Source organism: Equus quagga, chromosome 3 (genome assembly GCF_021613505.1).
Source record: "Equus quagga isolate Etosha38 chromosome 3, UCLA_HA_Equagga_1.0, whole genome shotgun sequence".
Taxonomy (NCBI): domain Eukaryota; kingdom Metazoa; phylum Chordata; class Mammalia; order Perissodactyla; family Equidae; genus Equus; species Equus quagga.
In genome coordinates this window covers 12,693,878-12,707,803 of record NC_060269.1, presented here as the reverse complement: position 1 = coordinate 12,707,803, position 13,926 = coordinate 12,693,878, and the positions used below count along the sequence as shown (strand labels likewise).

General features: G+C 38.4%; 1 protein-coding gene across 1 annotated transcript in view; it reads left to right on the top strand.

The window, feature by feature from the left end:
* The window catches only part of PDE5A (phosphodiesterase 5A), an 81,225-nt gene that overhangs the window by 40,339 nt on the left and 26,960 nt on the right, over window positions 1–13,926 (top strand). The window contains exons 10-12 of the mRNA XM_046656726.1: window positions 4,773–4,919; window positions 9,440–9,565; window positions 11,133–11,227. Of these exons, the coding sequence (XP_046512682.1) occupies window positions 4,773–4,919; window positions 9,440–9,565; window positions 11,133–11,227 (368 nt within the window). The remainder of the gene's footprint in view (window positions 1–4,772; window positions 4,920–9,439; window positions 9,566–11,132; window positions 11,228–13,926) is intronic.

Below are 13,926 nucleotides of genomic sequence, written 5' to 3'. Positions count from 1 at the left end.
ACGAAGATACATTTTCATCACCAACTTTCATTTTCGTGGAAAAGCATGACGGTTAAAAACACGGGTCTAGAGGGAGGCGTCTAGGTTCAACTTCCAGCTCTGTGTTCTCAGGCAAACATGTGACTTCTCTGTGCCTCAGTTTCTTCATCTGTAAAAAGAAGATAATAAAAGAATATACCTCACAGAGCTGTGGTGACCGGAATTCCTGACACATATGCCCCCATTAAGTATTATTGTTGTTAGTAGTGGCAACAGCGGGAGGAAAATCAGTTCTCAAGATCTAGTAGTAGCAACATCAAGATTTTTGTGTGCGCTGTCATGTTCCAAGTCTTTTTGCCCAAACCATTCTGATAATGTGGACTCAAGAAAGTCTACAATCATTGTTAAATTGGCCTATGTAGAAGAGGTATGTGGAAAACTTACTGGAGGAAGAAAGCACCATGTGTTATAAGAGGAAATGTAAACCTTTTGTTTATAAAGTATAACCAATTCTCTACTTGAGGGGAATAATCTAGAATTGACCATTTTAAGTAACTTGCTACCAGAGCTGCTAAAAAGTGGAAATTTTGTGTGTGGAATCAAGCATAAAAAACACTACATAACCATAACAGCTAAGGTGCACCCATCCATTTCCCTTAAATGCTGAGAGAATCAGAGACAGAGCTTGGGCCCTGTACAGGAAGGTCACTGGCAAGATTTAGATGCGTGGCTTTTGGTTCCAAAGTGACCAGGCAGTAAGAAATACTGGAGTCCTGTGCACACAGAGATAAATGTACCATAAACTCAGAATATTAACCCTTAGAGACAACCTAATCCAACGTCCTCATTTTATAGGTGAGAAAAAAGGCAGAGACGTTGCACATCTCGTTCAGGGTGACAAAGTCAGTGGGAACATTGGGACTAGAATGCTTAATAGCAAACGTGCCTTTTTACCACATGCCTCACCTTGCTTTTAAGTTTCTCTTTTTATGATCATTATCTAATGCTGAAATGCACATGTAGTAGAATTTGTCAGCTGGTGATCAGTTTAATATTTAACTCCTCATCAGTCAGATGGTATTCAGAACAACTGTTTTTGATTAAAGATCACTGAGAAACTAAAAATTTTTATAACCCTGAACACTGCTTTCTTTAACCCAATCCATTCCTACTCCCAAAGATACATCCAGTTCCACTCTTAGTGAATTTCACTTCCAGAGAGTTTTCAAAAAAATTTTTGCAAGAATGGTGAAAAGGGGCCAAGGCATTAGAAAAAGCTTCATAAAAAGGTGACTTAAATGAAGAATTGCCTTTAGAGTCACTAGAGGCAAACTAGTTTATTATTTGAGTGGCAGATACAATTACAGATCTCAGAAGAAAACTGGGAGTATACTACCAAGCCGTTTGCCAGATTGAATCTTTAACCCAGTGGGCTTTGTGTATTTTTTTGCATATTTGGTTAATTTAACACAAATTAAAACTCCTAACTCTAGACTCTATAGAGTTTAACTATATTCAGTTAAAGCACTAAATAAACACGGTTGCCTGGGAATTCCCAGGCCTTGTGCCCACATGTGGAGGGACAGGCAGAACTGGATGTGTTAAGTGGTTATGGTCCCAGGAGTTTTGAATTGGATTATTATACCATAATACAGAGACACATTTATAGCACTTCATTGTTTTACAGAATCTTTAAAATATGTTATTTCTGTTAGTCTTCAACACCACAATGCAATGTTATATTATCCCCTGAAGAAAAAGTCAGAAATCTCACTTTGCAAATTCTAACAAATCAAACCATCACTGAAAGAAGCTGTGAAAATCCAGATTTGTATATACATATCGTATCCCAGAAAAACCACAGACTTTATTCTCTACTATTAGTAAAATGTAGAATATTTTGTTTTATAAAATGGCAAGAAAGAATCATAGGTAATATGTTTATTTAAATCACCTTTACCCCAGGGTCTTCCAAGGCAAACAGAAAGTTGAAGTATCTTGTAACGGTCAAGGAAGCAGTTTTAAATGAATTTTAAATGGTGTCTGACATTTCTCATGACTTGTTAGTAATTAATCCCAAGAATTCTGAACATCTGTATCACTGACCACAAGGTTCCGGAGGAAAATGTTAGCAAGTCCCCACTGGGTCAGCTCAGGAAGGTTAAGTCGTGGTGTGGCGTGACTGAAGAAGCCAAAGAAAAGGTTCTTCTCTCTCAGTAGAGAGAGGTTGGGAATTAGAGTGTGTAAAGGAGAGAGGCACAAGCTGTGCTGGCTGCCTTTATCCTGTAGCATTTAGAATATCCTTTGTGGAAGGAAGGAAAGAAAACCCTGCTGTAAGAATAATGATGCCCTAAGGAAAAACATCTGTCCCCTTGTGGAGTGCAGTATGTTTAAGGGAAGCAGCTGTTATCTGCTTTGAGTTAAAAGGTGGGCTTATTCCCACCTCCACACTTCCGAGTTCCACTTGAGTCGACTGCTCAGTCTCTGATGTTGAAGGCAGATGTAAACAACAAAGCCTTTTATCTAAATATTTTAATTCTTTCTCTTTTCCCATAATTCAACCCACGCATTAGCCTGTGGAATTGACTTAACAGGACGCATATTTTTTTGTGAATCTGGGACTTGGGAAAAGATTCTCAGTTTGGAGTATGAAGGGGGTGACATTTGTTTAAAGTTTAAACACATCTAGTGTATGTAAGGAAAATGTGAAGGTCAACATGAGCAAGAAGAATGTGCAAGCACTCTCAGATTGGCAGAGGAAAGCCCTAGATTGTTCCATAAGATTTTATTAGTTTGACCTTTTTACTTCACAAAAGTTGGAGGTAAACCTGAGTCGTGATATCCCAGATACTTATAGGAAACCTAAGGGGTTTGGGGGGAGTTGAGGTAAAAACATTAAAGAGACGGAACTTACCTGATTCAGATTTCTTAATTCTTTCCTCTGTCCTGTACCAAATTAAAGCCACTTTTTATCAAGTGAATCTCAGCACGATCTGGCTAAAGCAGTTAAAGTGCTGGCAGGGCAAATGGTCAAGCGGGTGGAGGAGTTGGGGTTCCTGCAAGTTCTGATGCCTCCGGGACCAGGCAGGAAATCTAGGAGAGAAGCTTGACAGCTCTGCTTACCTGCGGGCCAGACGCCTTGGCTCTAGCTGGTGTTTCTTCGTGGAAATTGGGGCTCAGTGTGGCCTGACTTTTCAGGAGAAGCCAGAAATCTTTTTTTTCCCCTTGTTAAAGTCTCCCAATTCTTAAACAGTATAACACATTTGGTGAATTTTAAAAACATTCAGTACCAAATAAAACAGACTGGAATATACTTGCCAGGTCTGCTAGTTTTCTAGCTCAGGTTAACAGACTTCATCCTCCTAGGAGGTTTTGGGACCTTAAACCAAGAACTTATTGACTCAAAATAAGTGAAGGGAATGAGATTTGTTTCTTCTCATTTATTTAATAAATATTCATATTAACAAATATCAAAACTCTATTCATCAGTAGTCACAGTGGATACAAAGATGGGTAAAGACACAGCCCTGCCTGTAGATCCCAGTGTAAGAAACAGATAAACAGGAAATTACATTGTAGTGAATTTTGTGTAATTAAACAGGTATTCCCAGGGTGGGGTCAGCTCTGGAGGGCATTTAAGCCTTCTTTGGAATGGGAACTGTGTCTTAAAGGAGTCCATCAGTTAAAGAGTGTAGGCGCTTTACAGGAGAAGCAGAAAGTACAAAGGAACATTGATGAAAAAGAGAAAGGTATGTTTGAAGAAATGTAGGTGTTTACTACCATTAAATGATTATCAAATCAAAGCCAAGGATGTTAATCAAAAAACAGATCCCGGGCCGGTCCTGTGCTGTAGGAGTTAAATTCAGTGCCCTCCACTTTGGCGGCCAAGGTTAGCAGGTTCAGATCCTGGGTGCGGACCTTCACCACTCGTCAGCCATGCTGTGGTGGTGATCCACATATAAAGTGGAAGAAATTGGCACAGATGTTAGCTTAGGGCTAACCTTACTCAAGCAAAAAAAGAGGAGGATTGGCAACAGATGTTATTCCTCTGCCAAAAAAAAAATGAAAAAAAAAAACAGATCCCCCTGCAAAAAACCAAACTGGCTTCCCATCCTAGACATTCTAAATCAGAATCACTGAGGATTTTAATAGGCATCATTGGTGGTTCTTAGGATCAGGCTTGCATGAAGCACCTGCTGCTAGTTTCTAGAGTAGATTGTATCAAATCTGAGAGCAGGAGAGTCTGCCTGGATTGGAAGCCGGGCTCCATTCCTTAACTAGCTGAGCTGCCATGGGTAAAGAAAGTAACCTCTTTGTGCTTAAGTTTCTGTACCTGAAAAGTGGAGCTAGAATATTCACTTCATAAGGTTGTCCTAAGAATTAAATGTAAAATGCTTAGAACATTATCGTCCTGCTCACCACTTGATTCTCAGCTAGTACTGGGACTGGTCCAGAAAAATTACTCAGTAAATATCTGTTGAATGAGTAAGACTGGGAAGGGATAAAGTGGCCAGATCACTGGAGTCCTTAGTTCTTCTCACTGTTCTAGGTACAATCTCAGGGCAGCCACCCACTCTCCACCTGTCTACCTGGAACCATATTAGTTATCCCCATGTGGCTCAGTTAAAAAAAAAATGGGAGCAGCTCCTATATGAGAAAATTTCTAGTGTACTGCATTAAAAAGAAAAAATAAACACAGTGTGCTATTTCCCTGTAGCAAAGCGAGAAAACTTACTGAATCTCTGCTGCTTTAATTAACAGCTTTATTTCATTTTCTTCTCCCTTGACCTAAGGCTGCTGTGGTACCATCTGCCCAGACCCTTAAAATTACTGACTTCAGCTTCAGTGACTTTGAGCTGTCTGACCTGGAAACGGCACTGTGCACAATTCGGATGTTCACTGACCTCAACCTTGTGCAGAACTTCCAGATGAAACATGAGGTAGGAATGCAGTGATGTCCTTTGGAAAAGAGTGTGTGTGTGTATGTGTAAGAGAGAGAATTAGTTTTGTATGCTAGTATGCAATAGATTTTTAAGTTTTAGTGATTAATATACTGTCACTGAATGCATACCGAGATTTTTAAAGGAAAGTTATCAACCATTAAAAAGACATTTATTGGGTTCCTACCAGGTATCAAGCACCAGGTTGAAGAGAGGGAGAGTATTCCCACAGCGAGTGGGATGCTCAAAGGCAGGATGACAGAAAGATAGGGGTGCGGGCGTGAAGCCCTGGTTGTGAGGGTGAGAGTGGCAACTGGAGAGGAAGGTAAGAAGCACATCACATATAACCTTGTAAGCTAGGCAGCGGGATTTGGATTTTATCCTGAAAACAAGTGTGAGTCACTGAGGAATTTTAAGGAGGGAAGTAACATGATCTGATTGCAAAGGTCATAATAACACAGTAGAGGGAAGGACCAAAACGGAGCAAACTCCTTTGGAAATGAGGGCGTAAAGGGGCTTGATGTGAGGCCAAGGTCTTGGTCCGAATGGGGTCACCCACATGGGATGAAGATGAAAACTGATTTTAACCCCTGTGGATTGCCTTATTCGCCTCCCAGAAAAAAGCAAGACTTAACTAAACATCTTCTAATACTAGTGTGGAGATATCAGGGAATTCCATTTTGTTTCATAACGGCTATGTGTATACCATCAAAGAATAAGGGAGAATAGAAAGGGCTGCTTGAAAAAAAATCAGTAATTTGCCGTTAAACTTATTTTTTTCTGGTCAGTTGAATGTCTAGTCTCCTTGTACAGATTTCCTATTTGGAAATTTAAACACCTTGAAGGCTTCCACTATTTACCAATCCATTAATTCATAAAATGAAAATGTATTAACATACACAGTGTACCCAGCACTGTGCTAGGTACACATTTCAGGATGAGTTGTCCTTGCTCTCAGAGGCCTCACAGGAATAAAAACTAAGGGCTAATACAGCTAAGATCAATACAGTGTCATTTATGGTATTAGGGGGGCCCAAATCTAGTTCTTTCTTGAATTTAACCAAAGTTTATATTATTCTTGGGTGAAAACAAAGAACAACTGTCTGTAGACTCTTCTCTAAGAAGACTTCACTCCTATTACAGTGTGTTGATTAAGCGATATCAGTCATTTAATTATTTCGAGAAGTTCTCCAGAAACGTTATTGGTTATTTTAGTCCCTGTTTTACAAATGCAGAAATTGAGACAGCATGATAGACTAGAAAGCTCATGGATTCTGTAGTCACAGTCTACTAGTGATTAGTTTTTTTTTCTTGGGCAATTAATCCCTCATTCTCAGTGTGGTAATCTGTTAATTGGGGATCATGGTATGCCTTTCCCTGTGGGCATCTTGTGAGAACTACCCATGCATCCGTGTGAGTGTCTCTTTGTATGCAGGTGTATGTGTATACACTTGTATATTTTGTTTAATACAGGTGTGGACTGCATGTCAGTTATCCTTTCCTTAGGCCAAATTTGACTGTAGTTATATCACCCCATCAAATTTCTCTATTGTAGGTTGTAGGGCCCATTTTTAAAAGCCTTTTCTATTAATGGAATGAAGACCTCATTTAGAGCCATAAGTTCTAAATGTGAATCTCATTTCTGCTTCTTGCTTGTTCTAGGACCTTATAAACTAAGATAGCATCTCAAATCCCTTTCCATTCCTGAAATCTCCCATACTTTAAATTAGTAATGATTCTGTTGAAAGGGCCTGGCCAGAACAAAGGAATGTGGTCCTTGTACCTATTTATGAAATTCTTATAAGTTGATTTATTTCTTAAAAACTTTTATTTTTAGATAGCATTTGAGTGTTGGATATGAAGATAGTCACTCAGAATTTCCTTAGCAATGTTTATTCTTACCTTTTCTTGAATTTTTTCCATTGGGCAGATATTTCTCCTCAGTGTCTCATTCATCTTCTCTCCTTTTCTGTTTAAATAATCACTATTCTAATTTCGGCCAACATCAACTTGAACATTGCAGTCCTTCTGCTTGGCCTTCCTGCCTTAGTGCCGCAATTCTGTTTTGTTTTTTCAGATATTATTTGCCCTATAATTTTAGGATGCTAACATTAAAATGTCAGTGCTAGAGAGGATAGTAGCATCATGAAGCTGCCCTGACAGAGAGTATTTCCTCCACAAAACATGTCAAATCTTCACGTCTCTGCTTGGCTTCCTATGACCATCGCAACCATTGCTCTTGCTGATCTCTGAAATAAGAGTCTTGACTCTCCTCGAACCAATCTGCATGTGCTGTGCTGATTTTTACCATCTATTTATTACGTGTCATTCCTCCCCTAAATGGGCTGCTCCACTTCCAAGTCTGCTTCATTTTATGCCACAACATAGTTCTCTCTTCCTCAGAGCCTGACTCAAAAGTCTCTGTTCCTGGGAGAATCCTAGGATTGACTTCATGCCACTTGGAATGCTGTTGACAGTTTATAAATTCGTGTTCTCAATTTTATGTTGATATATTTATTTCCTTTTTCTGTGCACTTTGATATTTTCACTAGTGATTGAGACTCTTGAAGGCAGGAGCTGAGCTGTGTTTTGTTTCTTCCCTTTCTCCCACAGCACCTTGCGTATGCCACTCAGGACTTAGCAAGCTTTCGTAATTGTTGGAGACTGATGCAGCACATTGAGCATGCTCCCTAGAGTCATCCAAACTGTACATAATGATTCAATAGCCCTGTACAAAAAAGACTGTATTACAGATTTGAACATGCCAGGCATATCCACCAACCACTTAGCAGATCTGACCATAATTTCCCTAAATGCTGTTAAGAACATCTTGATAATAGAATCTCAAACTGTACTTAAATCTAGTTGCTAACTACTGTATCCACTGTTACCCAATTCTATCAGGCCCATCTTAAAAGAAGCTTAATAGAATAGTCCACCTGGAATTATGCTTCAGAGTCATTTGGGTCATTATTTCACATTATATGATATGTGCATATTTAATTATTAATTATATCTACAGATTTATGATTAGTAAAAAGAAATGCCCATAGGTTAAACTTCTGGGTTTTCCTGCTTATTTTCCTTGATTCTTTAATTAATCACCAGTAATTTTCTACAACACTTTACTGCACAGTTTCTAAGCATTTCAAAGAAAGTTTATGGCTCTTACCTAAGATTCTCCTAATACGATGACTCTGTCACCTTCCTGACTGACTTTGTTCAGAAATGGTCATGGTGAAAGAAGCTGCACTGTATTGGGATTACCACACATCAGTCTTAGGCACACTGAAATCCTCTAGAAAAGACGGTGACTTGGAGGTGAAGGAGCTTGGGGACCTTGGGGTTCTTTGTTATCAGAATTCCCTGTGAACTGTGTGATAAAACAGGAACAAAAAGGCCTGAAAAGAAAAGGGAGGCTATGAAAGCACTAATTTCCTACCAAATCCTCTATAAGCAATTTCTACCAACAATGAAGAAACCTCGTTTTTGGCCTACTTCTGCAGCCAGTCATGCTGTGGTGTTCATTGCTAGAGCAACATTCTTTTCCCTGGTACTTTCTTCACTCCCCGGGGCAATGTCCTTTGTGTTTGAAATGTCTCCAGTGATATACGTAGGGAGAAGCACATATTTATTTTTACAGATCCCCAAAAGTATAGTAAATCATTCAAAATTGAAGAGAGGCAGGCTCTGACGCTAACACAAACACAAAATAACCATGCTTAGGGCCCATGAGTCCCTGGGGATTTTACTGACTTCACCACTTAGAAGCTGAATTAAACCCAGCTTGTGAGATTTTCCAAATAGTCTATAATTTTTTTTCCCATCTTTTAAAATAATTTTTTTTCATATGGACGCTAGGGCTTTATTTTGCATATATTATTTTTAAAAATTACTTCTTGGTAACCAAGCAGTAACTCTGCCTGAATATTTAAGCATAGTTTAAAAGGGACAAAGATCTAATGATTGCATCAGGACTTGGAGCTCCAGTTTGTCCTTGGACATGTGTGACATTCCTGCCCCCAGTTCACCCCCAGAGCCTTGCACTAAATACCTTCACAGACATACAGATGGGAGCCTGAGAAGAACTTTTGAGTGGCTGATTGCATGGCTCTCAGTAAGTGAATTCACACGTATGTGACTAGCTGTCTCTCCTAATTGATGACACATGCACATAATATCTTTTAAAAAGCCCGTCAGTGCCCTACCTATGCCAAAAATACCTTTCTTAGTGCTTTCTTGCATTTTACATCTAATTTAGTTACTGTGGGGGTTAACATGGTGGGCTCTGGAGACAGACTGCTCAAGTTTGAATCTGGCCCCACCCTTAATGAGCAACTCGACCTTGGGCAAATTACCTCTGAATGTCAGTTTCCTCATCTGTAAAATGATCCAAATAGTAGTGCCTCCCTCAGGGTCATAAGGGTTGGATGTAAATACTTTGTCCGGTGCCTGGAACATAGGAAATGTGGGATGAACGTTAGCAATTATTGTATCTACTTACGCTTTATCTCCTAAAGGTTCTTTGCAGATGGATTTTGAGTGTTAAGAAGAATTACCGGAAGAACGTTGCCTACCATAATTGGAGGCATGCCTTTAATACGGCCCAGTGCATGTTTGCTGCTCTAAAGGCAGGCAAAATTCAGGTATTTTTTAGAGCCATTAATACATTAAGACATTTTGTTGCTTTAGTAGTATAATTTACAGCATGTTCTTTCAAGTTTTTTTAATGTGCACTAATGATGATTGAGAATAATATTTATTGCTACTTACAAGATAAATTATATTTTGTTAATTAAAGAAGATAAGTATGGCAAAATAGTTAGTAATTTTCTTTCATATATAATATATATGGCATATTTTTAAAAATCTTTAAAAGAACTACATGTTTAACTTAGTCTTTGAGCAAATAAATACTTCCTTCAGAGGAAAACTCCACAGTATAAGTAGTAAATTTCTCATGTTCACATTCGGCCTGCTCCATAGTAGAATTCCTCAGAAACCACTCAAGTCCTGAACTTGGCTTCATAGATAAGTCCAGGGTTCTCTATCACATTTTCTCTGGAGCACTCAGTTAACTTTATAAGTACTATTTCACGGAAAGGGTTTTGGTTTCATATACATTGACCGAGACTGTTTATAAGGAAGATCAATGCAGAAAACGTTCAAGTAATTCATTCCTTTCCAGGCCAAATTTTATCCATATCTCTGTCCTTAGATTCTAACTTCAGTGGGAATCGACTAGTTATTCTAGGTAAGTGATTCCAGGCATCCATCATATAACTGTTTTTAATTCAGAGCTTCCATGCTCTTTTCTTTGTAATAAATTCTAAAAATGTTATCCTCTGTCTCTACTTTCATAGGGTGCACATTTTAACTGGCTAGAGCTAAGAGAAGTGATTGCTGTCCAAGAAGCCATATGAAATATCATAGTAGTATTTTCCTGCCATAGCAAACATTCATAAGAAATAGGGTAAACTTATTTGGGGATATGGAAAGGTCATAAGGATTATACCTCTGAAGACAATCCTTGCTTTTTGTGAAGAATAGCAAAATGATGATTTTTGTGTATGTTATAAACATACTATCTAGAGTGTTGAGAGTTCCAGAATAGAGCTGATAATAATTTCAACCCGTGTTTTCTTACTAATGAAGGAGAACAGTAGTATAGATAATACAAATGGCAGATATTAAAAAATAACCTATCTGTGGCTTTGGCATATATTGATCAATTTTTAGAAGCCAAATTTTCATTCCTAATTTGCTTTTTTTCTGTTGTTTTGCTTAATATTCACTTTATCTCTGTGCCCTAAGAACACAGCATCTGAGAGCAGAGAGTTAAGGCAGCAGAATCAGCAGGGAACTAAAAGGCAGAGAGAAAACAATTACTTTAAGTTTATTTTGATTATTCCACATATATGTAAATAATTAAGAATTAATGGTATTTACTATAGATGGATAGATTATTGACTGTTTGAGGCATTTCAGCTTTTTCTGTTGCTAAGTGACATCTGTGATAATCCCATTCTGAAGACAAAGGACAACTGATTTCCTGCAGATCAGGGATTCTAGGATGAGTCCTTTGTGACTATGCAGAAGTACATATACATAGCAGTGAGAAAGAAAATACGTGATTAGTGAAAAGAGGTAGTATAATGCGCTTTACCTAATTGTCCTTTCTGTTTCTTTCCTCCAATGCCTTTGATCATACAGAACAAGCTGACTGACCTGGAGATACTTGCGTTGCTGATTGCCGCACTGAGCCACGATCTGGATCACCGTGGGGTGAATAACTCTTATATACAGCGGTAAGGCGTTTTCCCCAGCCAGAGAAGAAAATGTTTCTTTTAAATTGTAGGGCTGTCTTTTTTAAAGTAAAAGCCACAGCAAAATTTGATGGTACAGAATTTCAATTGGTCAAGGTCCCATAGCGTACTCTGGTTTTATTTAAGGGAAATGAAAAAAATAATGCAAGTCAAGTATTGTGTTGATAATGTTTCTCGTCTGAAGTTGAAAAAATATTTGTGTTGAGCATCTTATTTCATTGATAATTACCAAGAGTTTTGCTTTAGTTTATGTACACTCAGCTTAAGAGCTTCATTGGAAAACTATTAAGACTAGTTCAGAAAAGGTAGAATTTCACCCTGGAATAGAAAAGATTATATTTGAAAAGTGCTGAGCTCAATCCGAGGTACCTAGTCAGTGCTCACTAGAAGGAGGCTCTGGTCTTAGAGATGGCAGTGGAGCAGTGTGGAGGGCCTGGGCTCTGCAGTCAGACCTGGATTGAAATCCTACCACTGCTGCACGGTTCCTGTGTGACCTTGGGCAAGGGAGCCCATCTCTCAATACCTCAATTTCCTGATTTATAAAACAGAGATAATAGCACACCTACCTCATAGGGTTGATGTAAGTTTTAAAAGATAACACACATCAATAGCAGGTGGAATGTCTGGTACATCTGGTACATGAATGTGAAATAAAGCTTAGCAGCAGATGCTAGTGATAGTCCCATTGTCACTGGAAGCCCGCTTTTTGGTTGACTTTGAGACTAAGATACTATCTCTTCAGACAAGTGTTTCAGGCTCCCTTACAGATCATACTTAAGTGATGTTTGCAATAACAAATGAGATGATAAAGATGACATCACTTTTCATAGATTTTTGAGCCACTGTGACATTTTTATTTTCTTGCAGTAACTTAGTTGAAAAGCCTACGTTTTAATGGCAACATCTCTTCCTACTGAGCATTTTATAAGTATGTAAGTGATTAAACTAATGGATAGATCTCTTAAGAAAATTCCAGATGTCTGATATCTTGAGGGAATTTCAGGAAGCGCTCTAATCACATTCCCTTTATCTAAATAAAGGGAAAACTTCATGTAAGAAGAATTGTAGTGATGTTGCAACCATGTCCTCTGCTGACCTATGATGGGAAAAGATAGCAAGCTCTTGCCTGAGTGTCAGCGACTGGCTGCTTCCTCTTTAAAATCTAAGGTTTTGGAGAACTGACTGGGTGACATGTCCTTTGTCTCCTGTGCTCTGTCATGTGCTTGTGATCCTGAGCCTCACATTGACACAGTAGTGATTATGAAAGGGAACAAGGACATGAAAAGATGTATAGTGCAGAGACGAGCATAGCCTGAAGATCAGAGCCAGCAGTGCTGTGTTCCCTCCCTACCTCAGAACTGAACATGATATTATTAGTATATACGGATAATTAGTGTCAGGATTGCTCTCAGATGCCATGTTGCCCTGCTTTAGAGTGAAAAAAAAAACAGCTATTTTTTCCTTTGTTTATTTAAAAATAATTACCCGGAAAAACATCTGGAGAAACGTCATCTTCTCTTCAAAAAAAAAAGTCCTGGGAAAAAGTCAGACTACAGAATCTTGCTTTCACAAACACACCACAAAGCAGACTTCCACCAAGTAATAATAACTTAAAAAAAAAAAATTAAAGGAGTTTCAGACATTTTTATTTCTTCCTACATCCCTGTGGTTTGAGTAGAAGAAGCCAAGAATTTTCTGGGGATGTTTTAGTGGTAAGAGAGTGATACCTCAAGTAGGATTTTCTTAACCAGGGACTCTTAGAAGAATAAAAGTACCAAAACATTCCCATATAAAGAACTAACTTCTACAAAGGTGTACTGTGTCCAGACCTCATCAGGTATTCAAACACTATATGAAGAAGACCAAAACAATACAAGAAGGCACAGAAATAAAAGTAATATATCAAAAAGAGAAAGGGCTGTCATGTGGGAGCAAAGTTAGAAATGAACTACTTCTGTCATTTGTTCTTCTTGAACATCTTTTCAGGAAATTAATTTGAAGTAAGATATTCCTTGTAAAGGAAACTGTGTTTTGATTCATTATTTGATTCATTATTTTGATTCCTTATTGGTTCTTTGATTCCTTCCTTGACTAGGAAGACTGCCATTCACTGCAAATATGCCAGTGGAATATTTGGGGGAAGAGTTCACTATTATGCTTCCTTCTCCCACATGGGTGGATAAAGGAAAGAATGATTTCAGATAGATATTGAATTATTATTTTAAAAATACACAGTAAGAGAAACAAAATGGCTGAAGTACAGACATCCGCTAGAGAAAGCACAGTTGTAACACTTGGTTTACGTAGAGAAATTCTCTGCATTTGGCCTACAGTCAGTATAAGAAGACTGTCGTAGATGCATTTATTTAGTTAGCTCCAGGTTTGGTGTCTTATAAAAAAAATAGTGAAATTATCCTACATTTTAGGCAGATGGATAATGAGCAATTACTACGGCCTGGTGCTTTGCTAGGCGGAAAGAGAACTATAAAAGTATAAAATGTGGTTCCTGTTATTAGGGAATTTTCATAGTCTCATGAAACAATGTGGATCAATGCAAGAAGGCATCTAGCAAGTCCTGAGTTGTCTGATAACGTGGGTTGTAAGTGTTCAGCAGAGAAGGAGATTGGTCAAGACTAGTAGTCTACCTCCACTGTTAATGGAGGTCTTAAAAGTGGGTAGGA